We start from the raw sequence: 17,678 nt of genomic DNA, 5'->3' as shown, positions 1-17,678 counted from the left end.
ATGTACCAAGCCGCAACACTATCCCCGCGTGGATGCAGAACTTCAGATTGACAGCATCAGCTATGAATAGGTCACCACCTGGCCGTGTTCGAACCCATGGCAAACTGGTAATGTTGTCGCCTTTTAATCAAGAGGTCCCGGGTTCAGTGCCTGCTGGATGCACATAGTGGTTCAGACCCCTCTGTAGGTCTCTGTGGCAGATTCAGAAGTTACAGTCGGGAGGGGCGAATCTAGTCGGTTACCTCACCCCACCAAGAATCAATTCTAACCTACAGTTGCACTGTTTTATGTAATCACGATATAGTAATGTCAACAGGAACCAAATTGATTTCCATGTTCTGGAGATTAGCTTATTGTTTTGTAAAAATAAGGATCCAGGGCTGAAATAGATGGTTACTATTGTATGCCGTTGTCAATTCCACCCATTGCCACAGTAGACTGCACTATAAGAAGAGGAGAAAAGTGAATAAACAAATATACAAAAAATATTCTCTCAAGGCATCTTGGGTTCGATCCCCCCAATTCCAAATTTAAACTGTAGGTCAAATTCCGATCAGCCTATCATAAGCATAAAGTGGACTTTAATGAAACTTTTTAAAAGATAATGTTCTTGATCCTTTTAAACTTGTTGATAAAAGATAGAATATTAGAGTCTTCAAAAGTATGAGGCATAATACGAGGGTCGTTCAATAAATAAGTTTGCCTGTGCCATAAAATTTGTTACAAAAGTAGTTGAGTAACATTATGCACATGGTTGACGAACCCTATCTGTTGCCTTCAAGGAAGGATAGGCATTTCTCCCGAGATGTGAAGGCGCATGTGCTGATGGGAAGGAAATGACGGAACATCGTGAAACGCCAGGCTCGTGTCATTAGAGAGGAGGGCAGCATGGGAGGTGCACGTGTATTGGACAGCTGGTGTCAGGAAGAAGTGCGTGCCGTGATTCGGTACGAATGGGCAAATTGCTTGACATTCACAGGAAGCTGGTTGCTGTATATGCTGACACTGTAATTTCTGTGCAGATGGTCAGAAGGTGGTGCAACATGTTCACCAAAGGCAGAGTAGGGATTTTTGATGAAGTTCGATCTGGTTGTCCCTCAACTGACTCCACTGATGAGAATATCGCGAAAGTGGATGAACTGATCCTGGGAAACAGAAGAGATACTTTGACAAACACGTTGAACATTTCCTTTGGGACCACTCACAGCATCATCCATGAGGACTTGTGATACCGCAAAGTTTGTGCACGTTGGTTTCCTCGACAACTCGCCTCTGAACATCTTCAGACGAGAATAGACTGTAGCCTTGATGCTCTAATGCGATACCAAGAAGAAGGAAATGCCTTCATCATGCACACTGTGACAGGTGATGAGAGCTAGAGCTTCGTTCATCACTTCACTCCCGAATTCAAGAGAACATCGTTGGAGTGGAAGTATCAGAGTTCTCCTGTGCGAAAGAAATTCGAGACTATTCCATCGGCAGGGAAGGTCTTGTGACCATCTTCTGGGATGCTCATTGACTTTCTGGAATGAGGAGGCACAATTACTGCTGCCTTTTATTGTCGGACCTTGGAGTGACTGAAATCGGCAATTCGACACAGCTGCTGTCATCCTGCTTGACGAGAATGCCCACCCTCACAAGGCCGAACAAACACAGACCAAGATTGTGCAATTGGGGTGGGAAGAGCTACAGCATCCACCTTACAGCCCTGATTTAGCACCTAGCGATTTTCATTTATTCCCACACATGAAGAATGAGTTGCAGGGTCAGCATTTTCGAACTGATGCGGAAGTCAAGGCTGCACTTAGACGAGTGTTGCAAGGCCCGAGCCTGGACTTTTTTTGCACAGGACTTCAATAAGCTGTTGCAGCATTGGGACAAATGCCTCAATGTGCAAGGCAATTATATTGAAAAGTAGTACAGGTATGTACTTATCTAAACATGTAGATTTTGCATGTATATATTACCAAATAAAAATATTACAACATAGGGAAACTTATTTATTGAACAACCCTCGTAATATATACAAAAGTGTGACAGTTGGGAGGAGCAATGCCCTAATGCCCACCCCGTGAATCCATGCCTGGTATGTCTGGTACCAGTGTATAAAGTGGACTCAAACTTAGAGCAGTGGATGCTGGAAATAGAATGTCTTTTGTTGTGGCTTATTGAAGGTGTGGCGAAATTGTTCAAACATATTAATGCCAGGAAGCAAAATACCATATGTGCCTGCTAGTGATGCAGCTGCAACGTGCATATTTCACTCAAATATTTCCCACACCATTCATCGTTCCAATGTGATGGGGTAAAGATTTATTTTTCTGCCAATATTTTGTTTGGAGTCCTATTTTGATATTATAAAACTTTCGGGCACAGCTCATCACAATTACACTATTTTGTTTGTTATATCTGAGGATTTCAGCCAGAATTTAAATGCACTTTGATGGGGCTGGCCAGTGGCATATTCTGAAAATTTGACCTAGTTTACTGCAACAATTCTTATTTATTGTATATATTTATTATACAGGGTGTTTCAGAATAATTTATCGCAAGTAAACTATTGAACTTAACATTAATGAAGCCAGTCCAGAATGATCAAAGAACGCAAACAGTTTGTGCGTGTATGTTTTGTTCAGCTGTGAGTTCATATCTCTGCCGCTAGGTGACACTCAAATCATTCGCTTCAAGCACATCGCTCACAGCATTTTGTGCAATGTGTTGGTCCCCAAGATCACCAGACCTTACACCGTGTGACAGGTATTCGTCTCACCGATGTCTTGTGATATCGCAGTGCAGCGATAGACACTATCGACAGAGACATGTTGATTCAAGGGTGTCAAGAACTAGATTATCGTGTCGATGTTTACTGTATCATCCGTGGTGAGTTCCCCGTTTGTTCTGGACTGATTTCATTAATAAAAGTTCAATACTTGACTTGCAATAAATTTTTGTAACCCCTCAATTATTTCTGAAACACCCAGTGTAGAGGTAAAGTTCCCCTTTAGCATCGTGGCATGAAGGCATATTTAGGGATTGGGGGATAGGGTCCCACACAGTGTCGATCTTGGCCATTTTGGAGGTGATGTGATCAGCACCAGACTCTGACCCCCTCCCTCCCCCAGGTTGCTCCCAGGTACTCATTGATTTGAGGCTGGGTAAGCCACAGAGCCGCTTTATGCAGGGACAAGGCTGCAAAAATTCTGACCTTAGATCAACCACCCACCTCTGGAATCTCTCTATGCCCTCCTGACTAGACCACTGAGGCTCTTCATATACAGAAGGTTGTTCATATATCCAACCATTTTTGACAGGTACTCACCTTAAGAGATACCGCGCTGCTACCACCGATCATGTTCTGTTGGAACCCCAGCATTGTGGACTGGCATCGCAGTTTCCATTGCAGCAAGCTCCGGCGCAGGACAGGCATGGGAATTCTGTCCCACTCCTCCCTGCAAGCTTTCCATGGACCATCCAGGGTGCGTGGGTGGCGATGTTGAAGACGTCGTTTCAACAGTCCAAATGCACAAAAATCCATTGGACTGGTATCTGGGCTTTTCACAGGAATGTCTTCAAACGGAATGACACGAATTCGTAATTCCTCTGCCATTTCCTGATAAAAACGTAGTGATGTTCTGGCGGTATGACTCGAAGCCTTGTCCATTCTCCGATAGATAGGTGTCAGAATGGAGTCTTGAAAGTATCTGGCATTCACCTTCACGTTTTTGTCCACCTTGCGTATCATCAACTTACCCTCATATCCGAATCCCGTCACAACCATAAAGCCAGGAGGGAAACTTTCCCTGCATTGACGAACAAAGTTGCTGCGCCCCTTGCCGTCAATGTCACGGTATGTGATCGCCCGAATGTGACCACCAGCAGTGAGATTGACATATGATTCATCCATTGTGACAACTTTCTTCCATTTGGAACCTGCCAGGCACTTTTCATACAGTTTCTGCAGTTTGTCTTACGCTCGTCAATGTGACGTGGTAGAAGGTGGTGTACATGGGCCTTCCGCACACACTTCAACCTGAGGCGCTTGCGAATTGTTTTGTTCACAGTTGACGGTACGAGGTGATATCTGTGGGCCATATCACGTTGAGTTGGGGGATTTTTTTGACACGCCAATCGACGGATCCCCCTTCGCAATACGGATGACACTTTGCTTGCAGCCCTTTTCTGGTGGTTTTCGTGGGTGAATGTTTTGCAAGGAGAGCCTGTTGTGTGGAACGGGCCACAATAGCTTTCACAGTAGTCACCCTGAGTGTTAACCCATTCTCCCGACACTGTTTCACAATGCGTACGTATGGAAACTTAGCATGGAAAAGGGCCATTACGTAAACCTCCCAATACCAGTTGATTTTCGGGGCCATTTGATAACATTCACTACCAACACTCACGCACATACAAGGTCAGACACAACACTGCTCCCGCCAGCAGACCCATAGTTCCAGCATGATACGCCAGGTGGCAGCACCGAATCTAAAATGGTCGGATATAAAGCGAACAACCTCTGTATTTATTATATATTAATTAAATATAATAGAAATAAAACATCAATACAGGCATGCAAGTAGGACAAAAGTAGAGGTTTGACAACTGGCATTGCATTGCCTCTGTTACGCATAAACTATTATTTCTACTCCTTGCCCATCATGTGGAGATGAATGTGCTCTTATTTACATCACAGCTAATTCAATCTTTCTACGTGGAATGCAATGCTTGACCTTTTCAGAAGGCATTTAAATGTCTACTACTTCCACATAGTGCACCATGCAAACTGCATTCATGCAAGCTAATAAGGCTCTGGTACCTGAGATCATAGTCAGGGTCAGTGTTGCCAACCTTGTGATCCTGGTTATATCTACATGGCAGTTTTATAGTACATACCGTTATACAGTCCAGACCTTAAACTATACTTAATTGTGATAGTGGAAACAATTTTAGAATTAATGAATGCAACATGAAGCTTCTAAATCTACTTTGTGTGTGAGCATCAGAAATTTCTGTAAACTTCAAAGTATGGAGGGGGAAAAAGTTCTTCCAGTAAAAAATAAGTTTAGAAAACTAAATATAAGTATTTCTAAGGTGATTTCACACAATGACAACCAGTATGTGACATGCCACTGTCCTTCAGAAGTAAATTCAATCTTTCATCTCTTACTGGAGTGGTGTAACAAAATGTACACAACATGTCACTTCTTAAGTGGGTGTCACATGGGTCAGACTATTTTCTATAGTGTATGCCATGTCTCCTTGGTTTTTTTAATTATGCACATAAGGCTCTCAACAAATTTTGTGAACCCCCCAATTTCCTAGTTTCATGCACGTTCAGTACCTGAAATATAAGTTTCTCTACCACGCCAAATATATTTTCCAAAGCTTTACTATGATAGATTATACTGATTTTGTTAAAATACAATACTAGGCATACAGCTGCTATTAAAATTACAAATCAAAATACCTAATTTTTATGCATAGCAAACTGCACTAAACACTTGAAACAAAATTACTATTATTTTTATGGATGCCTTACGGGGTCAGAGCTGTTATTTGCACACACATGTTAGGGAGAAATGTAAGTTAAGATAATAACATTTTTCCCAAACATAGGTGGGAGCCTCAAATTAGGAGAGGGGGGATGCAGAAATCTCTACCTAGAGACCAGTCAATTTCACTACAACTTTCCCATTCGATAAAGGTGCTTTTCAGAATTTCAAAAAATATTTCTGGCATGCATGGTATACAAACATACACCCAAACTTATACACAATGCATTCTCATTGACATTCCAGTGATTGACTTAGACACCCTAAAAGGTGTCCCTCATCCTGAATAATATAAATAATATGTATAATGACTAGAGCCCATATTTTTATGTAATTACATATTTGTACCCCTTTGTATGTAGCCATTAAAATATTTCAATGAATTATACTGGAATGATAAATGTATTTGATATACATTACATACTTCCTGTTTAAGAGGTTGTTTTTTTTGGTCAACATAAAATGCAGTATTTGTGCAGTTTCTATATTGAGTAATGTATTTGTGGGGCCAACATTCAGAATATAAGAATTTGGTAATATTTTATTGATTGTGACAGACCAGTCACTTTACTTGCCTTTAATCTTGTTTTAAACTATGAAACTCATATTGCAGAAATCAAAGTTACAATGTACTTTGTTATTCACTACTGCTATATTTCTCAAATACTTCCTGCTATTTCTGGAAATAATGAATTCACGTATAGTTGCAGTGACTGAATTTCCGAGAAAGCCACTCAAAACCTAAAGAAAATAACACAGGATGGCAGGAAATGAAAAATATTATTAATATAGAGGTTTCAATGTACTTCACATTTTTTTTACATATTTCAGTGATTTATTCTACATATTTATGTACATATTTAACATATTTTGGCTACATAAAATTCCAGGTCTTAATAATGATATTCATTGCAATCATCTCAATATAACATATATCTGAATCATGATTGGATGCTTTAATCTTGCAGATGGAGACTTCCGCAATTTGCTGAACATGTCGCAGCAGCAACTAATGCAGCTCTTTGGAGGAGTTGGGCAGATGGGAGGATTAAGTAGTCTACTTGGAACTATGAGGTGAGTATTCGTAGTTCTGAATTATTTCCAGACACTAATTTAAAGTTTTCAGTGTCTATAAAAGCATAAGAATGCTATTAAAAATACAACTATTGTATTTGTAGAAAACAGTTTTCAGATAAGCTAGAATTTTAAAAATTGTTAAGCATCTTTTTGCATTGAACTAAAAGGTGAAGTATCCAACTTTCGTGTGTTATGCCAGGCTTATTTCTGGAATTTGAGAATTTTTTTTTTTTTTTGTGCAGTTTCCACTGTTATGGAAAAACCTGGAAAAGTTTGGGAAGGAGCTTAGGAGTAAAAGAGTTGTGGAAAAATCAGGAAAATGCACTTAGGAGTGAAAGGGTCAGGGAAAGCAGTTTAGATGTGAAATGGCCATGGAAAAGCTAGGGAAATCAAACTGTGGTATCCATACCCCCAGGGGTACTTGAACGACTTGAAGGGGTTCGTGATCAGTTCGGGAGAGAAATGTCGAGAATACCTTCACGACAACATTTTTGCTGCAGGTGTGTAGAGCAGACTTCATAGCTTTAACACTCAACAGGAAAATAAGGCTGATTTTGTCACTGACACACTTATCTTTGTTTCACATGTTTTGAAACTAAATTCTCGTTCCAAATTTATAAAAGACTAAATTTGGAGTAGATTCTCTGCTTGAAAATTCCAAGTGCGCAACTAGACATAAAGAAACTGTGTCAGGCTCTGCGCGCACATTCTTCTCACTAGAAACTCTGAGGATTTACAATAAAAACTTGAAAATTGTGCTTGACAGTTTGTTTACAAAACTTATTTTTGTTCTTTTTTTTTTCAACAACTCAGGAAAAAATATGTGAAAATTAAAGTTTTTTATATACTTCTTAGCATGTAACTAATCATAAATAGTTTAAACGTAGGAACACACAATAAAATAATAAACGTAGGATTCAAATCTTTCTTTGTTTACCAGCTTTCCACGTACAGTATGAATGCCATTTTGCTCTGTTGCAGATACACGCCTCCAACATATCAAAAACGTCCCACCAATTGGGCACTCAAAAATTCCCTAAAACCCACTATTCGGAGAAAACCTATGGTGGGGTACATACTTTTAGTCACGACTAAAGGGTGCAATGATAAAATTGTTAGAGAACCACTGAGCTAAGAAGTGAAAGGGTCATAGAAAACTTAGTGTAGTTGGATATTTTTTATCCTTACCAGAATTTGAGACTGAAACACAAGATGTGCATAAAATGATCTTAACCTTTACCAAGTCTTTGTAGGAATTTTCTCTACATGTGTATTTGTTCTTTTTCCTAACAGTCGATCGTCCAGTGGTCAAAGTACCCGATCGTCATCATCAACTGGCCCTGCTCTAACAACAAGTACTGCAACCACTACTGCCTCTACACCGGCTACCACCACAGCTACGGTTACTCCCGCAGCTACGACAACTACTGCTTCTACTCCCACTACAACTACTACTTCTGGAGGTAATATATTATTCTAAAGACTAGAAATTTATCAATATAAAAGATTTACGCTAGAGTGCTGCAATAAGTGTTTTTTGCTCGAGCGGCAAATAGTTCGAACGGGCAATGCTAGATGGCACACAGAATTGATAGGTCTTCCGCTTGAGTGAGAAACGCTCGAACGAGCGCAATACACTCGAACTCTCAAATCCTATTAGTACACATATTTCAGTAATTTGTCTATGGTAGTGGGCCTTCAAATATGGATCGTGAAGTCAAAGACGAAGTGAAATTGAAAATTAAGTGAACATAGTCATCATCTCCATGTTAAAATGCAGTTTTATATATTTTACAGGGATATGTGAAAATGAAATAGATGATTATGGGCTGCAACTATCTAGGCTGACTTTTATGTTTTTATGATTATTGTCACATTAAAATGATGTTCGATTGATTGTTATAACTGCATTTTATTATTTTGCAGAATATGATTATCCTTTTCGGTAAATGAACAATGACTTACACGCAGCGGCGGCTCGTGGCTTTTGAAAGATGCGTGCTACAACTGATGCTGTTTTTCATGTACTTATAATGACCCCCACCCACCCACACATACGTGCCGGTTCTGTGGCCGCGAACGTTAAGTGGTTGACTTTCGATCTCGCCATCGAAATTCCGGGTTGGAGTCTCGGCCCGGGTATGGGTATTCTTTGTGAATGCTCCTTTATTAATTTCATCATATCATCTCTCATCCTAATCATCGCGATTAAACAAAATATAAATATGGAGAAACTAGTACCAGAGAACTACAAACAAAAGATGCACGCCAAGCAACGATACAGCAAGTTCCAACGAGGATAGTGGCAGTGGTCACTGAAATTAATCGAAAAAGAAGAAAAAACAGCTTCGCGGATAAAAGTGAGTATTAGTTTCTCCGTATTTATATACTACCGCGTCTCTTTTTTCCCAATTATGAATAAACAAAATAGATAGAAAAGAGTCGCTAAATAATACACACACACGAAGTACAGAATTGACAGTAAAAAATGTTTTGTTTTACTCATCAATAAAGAAAATAAAATAAGAATGCTTCCATGCATTTACTCACCTATCGCCTGAAGATTAATTCCATTCTTCTGTTCTTCCTTGAGCAAAATTTTTCTATCACCTCCATGTTGAAATCACTCATATTCGTCACCAGCCTCTTCTCAATTGATAGCATAGCAAGGGCAGTCAAGTGGTCCTGGGCCATTGTATTTATTAGAAAAGTCTTGATTCTTTTCATGGAAGAGGAGCATCATTCAGGTTCGGCGGTTGTCATCGGCAGTGTGGCTACGATTCTTAGTAAAATGGTAATTTGGGAAAATGTATTTTCCAAATTATTCTTTAGAATTACGTTCAAAAGAGGGATGGCTCCTTCTACAGAACAAAAGTCATCTCGTTCGTACAGCACGGAGAGTTCAGTATGCAACTTCTTTTTGTTAAGGACTGGATAACTTCAGACTGCTATGTCCAATTTGCATTCTGGAAATTCATTTGAGAATTCAAATCGGTGTGAAGCTTCGGTGGTGATGCGATCGCACACTTCTTTTGCATCTGATGTCAGATCTGATTCACGACGCTGTCGCTTATTTGCTTGGTGGTTTCCGATTCTCTCGGTAGGGAGTCTACATTATCTCATACCTTTTAGATGGCACTCTTGAAAGCAGCAGTGGCATTTTTTACTTTTACTGTGTCGATCTGTCTTGCTTGCAATTGATTGTACAATATATCGGCATGCATCATAATTCTGTGAAAGAACGAAAGCCAGAAAAGACATTTGCAATCCTCCAGACTGTGACGCAGGCCTTGCGCTGCTTGAATGGTTGTGCATGACTCTGAATTTTCCAAGCCATGCAGACAGTTTGCAAGTTCTTCTTGATATTCGTACACAACATTTACCGTACGCGACTTAAAATTCCACCGTGTTCTTGAGCCAGAAGGAATACGACATGCAACTCTGAATTTTCCAAGTCATGCAGACAGTTTGAAAGTTCTTCTTGATATTCATACACAACATTTACCATATGCGACTTAAAATTCCACCGTGTTCTTGAGCCAGAAGGAATATGACATGCAACCTTGGTCTCCAATGACAAGAGTCGCTGAGGTGAGCATTAAAAGAACGTTGGAAAAAAAAGCACCCTAGCTGATTGATGTTGGGAAGCAGCTCGCTCCATTATTAAATTCAATTGGTGCGCATAACAGTGAATGTAAAGAACAAGTGGAAGATGCGAGATTGAACTCCATTTTTCTCTCCTCTCATCACCGAAGCTCCATCAAATGTTTGGGCAATTATTTTATCTGGTTGCTCACCAAATAAACTGTTCATTTCTTTCATGATGCAACGGAAAATTGCCTCTGCGTCCTCTCCGTCCAGATTAAGGAAGCTCCAGAATATTTCATGTACAACCCCCTTAAGTTCGTACCTGTATACGAGAACCAACTGCAACTGATCGGATATGCCACAAATTTTGTTTCCGACATTTCTTTTACAATCTTCTCCTGGTACACCTCAAGCATACAGTCTAATAATTCATTTTGGATGGTTTTCGAGGTGCCTTGAAATACAGTGCTGTTGGCAAGATGTTCTTTAACATCATTGTCTAAACTGCTGACAAAATCAACAAGCCCTAAAAATACCCTAGAGTTTGCAGAGGAATCTATTTCATCATGGCCACGCAGGGCCAACTCAAAAGCTCCACAGAACTTGATGCAGTCTATGATTTTTGACAAGACGTAGCGATTTTTTTCAACTTGTTCATTATGCTTTTGAAGGGATTCTAGATAAGCGCGGCTCAACTGCTTTGCTATGTTGACAGTTCCGAGAGAGACAAAATTTAACTCATTATTCATGTGCTTTTTGCTTTCACAATGCTTTCTCATATATTCACTTAAATGTCCTAGATCTTTTACCCCTCCTGTAGACCACGAATCATTACTTCCAAAAAGTATGCAAGGAAAACAGAATAATGTATTTCGAATTTGACACCCACAAAGCTATGGTTCACTATCATACAGTTTTCTATTAAATTGCCTTTTATATGTAGAATTCTTACCTCCATTTGCATTTTGCGATAGATCAAATCTGGCAATGGTCATCCTAGCGCTTTTATTTCCAACTTTTCTTACTTAAATGATAAATGGCTAAGGGGTAGTGTCAATTCGCATTCCAACTTTTTGCAGGTGCTGCTAATGTATACAACATGTTACAAACATTACATAAGTCTACACTGATAATGTACAGAACATTTGAAAATGACATTAAAAAACGTTGTTCTGACAGAGGCAATAGGTTGTCGTAGACTTTCTTTTTATCCTGAGATGGCACACTTACCGTGCTGAGTTTTCCTGTATCACGCTAGCAGATGATTTTCTCGAGCCGAGACCCTATACCCCGTACGAATCGAGGAGTGGGGGTGTACAGTATTCATGCGCAGAGTGATGAAACCCGGACGAAAACGTACTGTTGAGATTCTAGCACGGTACGGTATTCCTTATAGCCCCAACAGCGTGAGGGAAATACGTGGCGCCGCTGGTAAATGTGGAGGCTCTTAACATGAGAAGTTTCATTTCACTTTAGGGCTTCATTAAATTTCTTGCATCTGTGAGATTTGCTTTTTTCTTTTCATTTTAACAAATCTAGCAACGTCCTATAGCACTGTAGCACGTATTAAGCAGCTGCCACTGCATACAAGTATTTATGCACTGTAATATGATATTTTTAATTGCTTATGCGGGTCTGTCAGCATGTGTATTCCTTTTACGTTTGGTCTGCAGACATTGCATATTTTCGTATATATATTGTATTTGAGTCTTACATAATAATGTGCGGAATTATGATTTAGAATTGTAATTGCATAGAGTGGTTTCCTTCCATGTTTGGGTATTGGGTTCACAGTGCTGCTTATTAGGCTCTGTAATACGAGATGTTGCCAATTATTCCACTACGAATGTGGTGCAATTGAGCGTACCATGCTCGATCATGAGAGACTTGGAACAAGTTTGAGCGAGCACCCATCCAGCACTCAAATTTACACTGATAAAACCCATGGCGAAACAGCACATGAGGCCCTTGACTACCTACCGACTGCTGGTGTCACTCCTACCAGTTACGAGGTGACATGTGGTCAGCACGATGAACAACCAGTCATTGTAGTTTCCATGACCGGGTTATGCTACTCATTTGTAGCTCCCCAATACACAGGCCGATATCTCAACAAAAGTTTCACGGATGTTAAAGATGTCGAACGTGAGATGCGACTGCAGCTGGAACAGCAGCCCAAAGACTTTTATGCAGCAGGTTTTGGGAGAGAAAAAAATCATTGGAAATTTCCCTTTGTTTTCAGTGGGGTATTTTGGTAGGAAATTTCCTCACCTCCTCCAAATTTGCACCCTACGGTCATCTCAAACGCTATAATACAAGACATTTCATGAGTTCCTCTTGGATTTCAGAAATCTGTAGCTCTGTACCAAATTGCTCACAGGGATGAGAGCATGTAAGTGAAAAGAGTAAATGTCAAAGTTTTTAGCCTAATTTACAAATGTTTGGTACGTCGCCCTGGTGACTTGACACACAATTCTCGTAGACTGTCCAGTCTCAGGCGATGCCCCTAGCCTCCTGCCTGTTCGTTTTGTGACACACACACACACAGCCAGTTTCCTCGAATTTTCTACACAGTCTCTCCTTTTTTATCCACTGTAACAATTGACTAGATTTTAGCAAATTGCAGGGCATAAAAAGCTTTCTGTTCACCTGAAAATGCCAGGTTTGCACACTCCTGCCTCATAACAGAGAAAATGATTAAATTAGACCATTTTTTAGTTCTCATTCTGCTCTTTAAAATGAAACTAGAGGATTTTATGTAGCTGCTCAAGAAGAGTGAAAATAATTTATTTTTGTGGCCAATGTTTTAACAAAACTTGAAAGAAGAGGAAGGAAAAAGGTGCTGAAGCATCGAAGAGGGGGTAAAAAGGAAATACATGTGCTAATCTCACGAAATGGTGCAACCAAGTGTGTTCATTTTACTTGATTGCATGTCATAAACGTTGGGTATGAAATCAGCTATATTTTTTGTAAGGTGCTGCACCTTAGAATCCATTCCCTCATCATTACAATATATGCAAGCAGTTGTATATTCTAAAAAATATATTTCTTCTTAGGACCTGCAGCTCCAACTGCAATTCAACTGAGAGATCTGCAAACGTTGCTTTCAGGACTGAATGTGCCAAACCCTGAAGGAAATCAACAAAGACCAGGTGTGTTTCAAGCCTAGTTCCTAGAGGTAAACTAGTACTGCATTCGGACCTTACCAACAGTTATGATATGTTCTCAGACTGAATAAAGGAGAATAAAAATTGAGGTGTTCATCCATAGGTGCTATGTTATATGCCTATGTTGTATTAGGCAAGTCTTTAAGGTTGAATATCACTTTGAAGTTTACATGGTAGTAGATCTTACATTGAAGTCAGTTGAATATTCTGTTAAAAATGCACATATACCAAAAGCTGTACTTGAAAATCGAGAGTCATTCCATGCCAAATCAACACAGATATGTGAAATTTCAAACCTGACCATCTCCGATTTTCATGAAATTTGGGGAGTTAAAAGTATGTATGGAACTTAGCAATTATGAAAATTTTGAATCTCGTGCGTCTTGTAATTGTTAAATTATTCAAGGTCAAAGTTCGCATAAATTGCCCTTTTTGAGCCCGCTTAGCTGTACTAAATGTGCTGTAACTCCGCCCCTATTTCGCCTAGGAAGCTCAAATAAAGCTTATTGTACAGGGAATTGAACAAGCTTGCCAGTGATATATAACAAGACTACCTTTGGATAAAAATATAATTTTGTGGCGTGAGCTTGACTTTTGACCTTGAATATCTCAAAACATGTCATCACCAAAAATCGTGAAAAAAATATATTTGGTCCCTCATGCCATACTCTAAAACATATCAAAAAATCATTCTGGGACTGCAATGAGATCAGAAGATACAAAATAATATGTGTAACTATGTGACTGATAAAAGCCTCATTACATGAACTATGACGAGTCAAATGTCCATTAACACCCCTACAAAATGTAAAGGAGTTATCCTGGGTATAATTGGTCATGATAGAAATTGTTAAGCACAGGGAGATCCCTAGCCGTGTGTGTCAAGCGCAGGTCCGGCATATTGCAGACAGCCATATTGAATTCAACGCAGAAATTTCAAAGGAAAGGAGGTGATGTGATATATCAAATCAGGCTAGAATTTCACGAGACTCAAAATTTTCATAGTTACTAAGTTCCATACATACTTTCAACTCCCCAAATTTCATGAAAATCGGAGTTGGTCAGGTTGTGAGCTGTGTTGATTTCATATGGAATGACTCATATACCATATTTGCCTGTGTATAAAATGCATTTTTTCCCTTAGAAAATAGGCCTGAAAAAGAGGGTCTTATATGCCGATACTCAGTTTTTGATTACCTTCTTTTCTGGAAATTTTTTCCTGTTCTGAGTTACACGATTTCTTTCTTCTTCCTTGCTGTTTGTAATGAAGAAGATGAAAATGTATTCTTTCCAAGTAAGATTAGTTAAGTTATTTATTGAAAGTACGTAGATGAATATATGACTTTATATTTGAAATATTGTAAATGAATTAAAAATTCTGTGATAAAGCTTTTTCCTGAAAAATGTATACGCCGGTGCATCTTATACGCTGGCAAATACGGTATTTGTGATTTTTGCCAATTTTATTGCATGACATTTTATTTTTGGATGTCTATAATCAGGATACTGTATACCAGATGACAGATTTAGTGTTGTTATCTGTTGACCACATGATTTCTGGTTAAATTAATTGAATATTTTTGTATTCTTTCCAGTGGACTTGTCTGCGGCTCTGACAAGTGAAAGTCTAGAGTCTGTAGTCGTATCGAACCCAGGCCTGCTTCAGGCTCTTCAGCAGCACCTTCCTTCGGTTGAGGAGCAGTCAGGTACAGACCAACTTCGCACCACACTTCAGTCTCCTCAGTTTCAACAGGTACGTTTCACTGTCTGAGTGATCATGTTGATCATGTTGAGTGCTTGAGTTTTTGGACTTGGTCAGTGAACATTCCGTGTTTCAGTCCTCACCTGTGAATGCCTTTCATCATCAACTTCAAGTAAACATCATCCATCCTTGTCATTGTGATTAGCCTAGAGGGGCAAACAATTGATTAAAGAAAGAAACACAAATACCAATACGAAATCAGTCTGTTTCTGTAAAGGAGAACTTTGCTTGTGACATGTTAGAACTACCTTAGTGAATTATGTTCACCTTAAGGATCTTTTACGTTAGGGATTTACTGGCCTCCGTGACAGAGTGGTTAGCACACAATGTGTGTCCATTCATCATATCATCATCTTCATGATTAGCCAAAAGTGGTAGAAATGAACTTAGGGATTCATTCCTGGTCAGGGAATGTTGTTCTATCTGTTTATTTTATTTTATAAATTTTGGTTTGTTTGTTTTTTGTTCTATTTTTTTTTTGTCAATCACTGTGATGAGAATTAATGATGAACTATGTGGAATTGTATCTGTAAGTCAGGTAAAAAGGCAAGAGTGAAAAATCAGGCAAAACTAGGGCTGGCTTGGTAGCTCATTTGGTAGAGGAACAGCACAATATGCCAGAAACCTTGGTTCGAGTACTGGTCAAGCCGGCATTTTTTGCTGAAATGTATCAGTGTTGGTAAAAATATCATACCTATCCTTTCCCAGTGCTTTACAAATAGTGATTAAATTCAAACTGATACCATCACTCTTGTGTATCAGCTTACATTGATTCACCAGTATGAACTCATCCCTAATTTACAGTTGCAAAAATTTGTAGCAGGTGGATGTTTTTCTTTACAGGCTCTTAGTATGTTTAGTGCTGCTTTGCAATCTGGCCAGTTGGGACCTGTGGTACAACAATTTCAAGTTGGTGATGAAGCTGTGAATGCGGCAAATCAGGGGAACATGGAAGAATTTGTGAAAGCTCTTCAAAAGGCTGAAAATAAAGAAGATGAAAAAGGAGATAAAGAAGAGAGGAAAGATGAGAAAAAAGAGAAGGATAAAGATGATGATGAGGGCATGGCTCTTGACTAATTAAAGTTGTTGTTGTTATTATTATTATTTTTTGCAATGTGCAATTTTTTTGTCATTCATTAGAAGTGTTTTCTTGGATTTTTTTTTAACACAGATGTGGTTTATAATGGAATAATGTAGAAAGCACCTAACGTCTGCTCATAATATTAATGATTAAATAAAAATTAACATTCAAAAGTTACAAGATGTCTTTTTTTTTCCTGGTTTTCAGAAAATTCAAAACTGTGTTTCTAGTGTTCTGTCTGCTTTTGCCATATATTATGATTTAGCACACACAGGAGATGTACTATATAGAAATTTAAGTGACAGATGCAGGTTCGACCAGAACTCAAATCTGGGTCTCTGGCATACTGAGCCATTGCTATAACATTAGCTCAGTCGATAAAGCAATGACACAGGATGCCAGATACCAAAGTTCGAATCCTGCATATTTTGCTCAAATTTCTAACTACTACTTTCATATGTTGCATAAATTGCATGCTTTGAGTGGAAGAACAAAGAATGACAATAATAAAAAGAATCAAAGATTTTAAAACCGCTTGTGTATATTACAAAATCAGGGACTCCAAAATGTCAGTGTTGACCTGGAATCGTAAAGATAATAATAAGGTAAAGTGCTCCCCTGTGCTATGCACCACACTATGAGGGCGTATAGGGGGTGTTGGGTTAGGGCCCCACACTTTCTTGATCACGGCCGAAGATGGGGCTGATGTGATCAGCACCATGCCCCTGGCTGCCTTTACCTCCCAGAGTTTCCTCCAGGTACCCACTTTATATGATGCTGGGTGGGTGCCGGAGCCGCTTGAACAGGTTGAAAAAGTCCTGGTTCTCTCCCGCTGGGGATCGGAGAAACTATTTAAAAAGAAGTGGCAGGCTCTGGAAAGCCAGAAAACAGCAGTAACAGGACTCTGTGAGCTCATTACATGTCACCCGATGTAAAACCACTTGGTACGCCTTGGCCCTCAAGAGGATGTTGCACTAAAGACATTAGTGTATGTCGAAGTGATACAATGAATCTTATTTTGAAAGAGTCTTGCTTTTATTCACTTGGCATTCGAGTATCCCAGAATTTGCTAAATCTGAGTATGTTCTGGGAAGCTGCTAGGAGCTGCCTTCAAATATGATTTATTAAGTTTATTTTATAAAATATAGTCCGGAATGGAATAAAGTGAATCATAATTTCTTCACATTATAAGTTCATGCAATTTTACCATGGCAGAAAAAAAATCTGGTTTATACACTTGGTATGGAAAATAATAGATTTGAACCCAGGTTGGGCATTTTTCAGAACTTGCATGTTTTATGGTGGATGTGGTAAACGTGGTTTAAAATTACTTCAGTGAAATTTAGAAATTTCGGACTTCCGCGTTGCACAATTTAGTGGTAAAATCCTATTAATTTCGAAGATCCTCTGTCTTCATTCACTAAGGGTACGGCATCTGGAGCGGAGATGCAAAA

The 17,678-nt window shown here is 39.2% G+C and overlaps 1 protein-coding gene across 1 annotated transcript in view; it reads left to right on the top strand.

Annotated features, from left to right (window-relative positions):
- Window positions 1–16,384, top strand: part of Rpn13 (regulatory particle non-ATPase 13) — a 35,404-nt gene extending 19,020 nt beyond the window's left edge. The window contains exons 4-8 of the mRNA XM_083127615.1: window positions 6,518–6,623; window positions 7,920–8,089; window positions 13,271–13,366; window positions 14,977–15,134; window positions 15,987–16,384. Coding sequence (XP_082983741.1) covers window positions 6,518–6,623; window positions 7,920–8,089; window positions 13,271–13,366; window positions 14,977–15,134; window positions 15,987–16,220 — 764 coding nt within the window. The 3' untranslated portion in view covers window positions 16,221–16,384. The remainder of the gene's footprint in view (window positions 1–6,517; window positions 6,624–7,919; window positions 8,090–13,270; window positions 13,367–14,976; window positions 15,135–15,986) is intronic.
- Window positions 16,385–17,678: the final 1,294 nt, after the last annotated feature.

The sequence above is a fragment of the Lepisma saccharinum genome, chromosome 8, assembly GCF_977018435.1.
Source record: "Lepisma saccharinum chromosome 8, izLepSacc3.1, whole genome shotgun sequence".
Taxonomy (NCBI): domain Eukaryota; kingdom Metazoa; phylum Arthropoda; class Insecta; order Zygentoma; family Lepismatidae; genus Lepisma; species Lepisma saccharinum.
The sequence above is the reverse complement of the archived record's forward strand: the minus strand, read 5'-3'. Positions and strand labels throughout refer to the sequence as shown.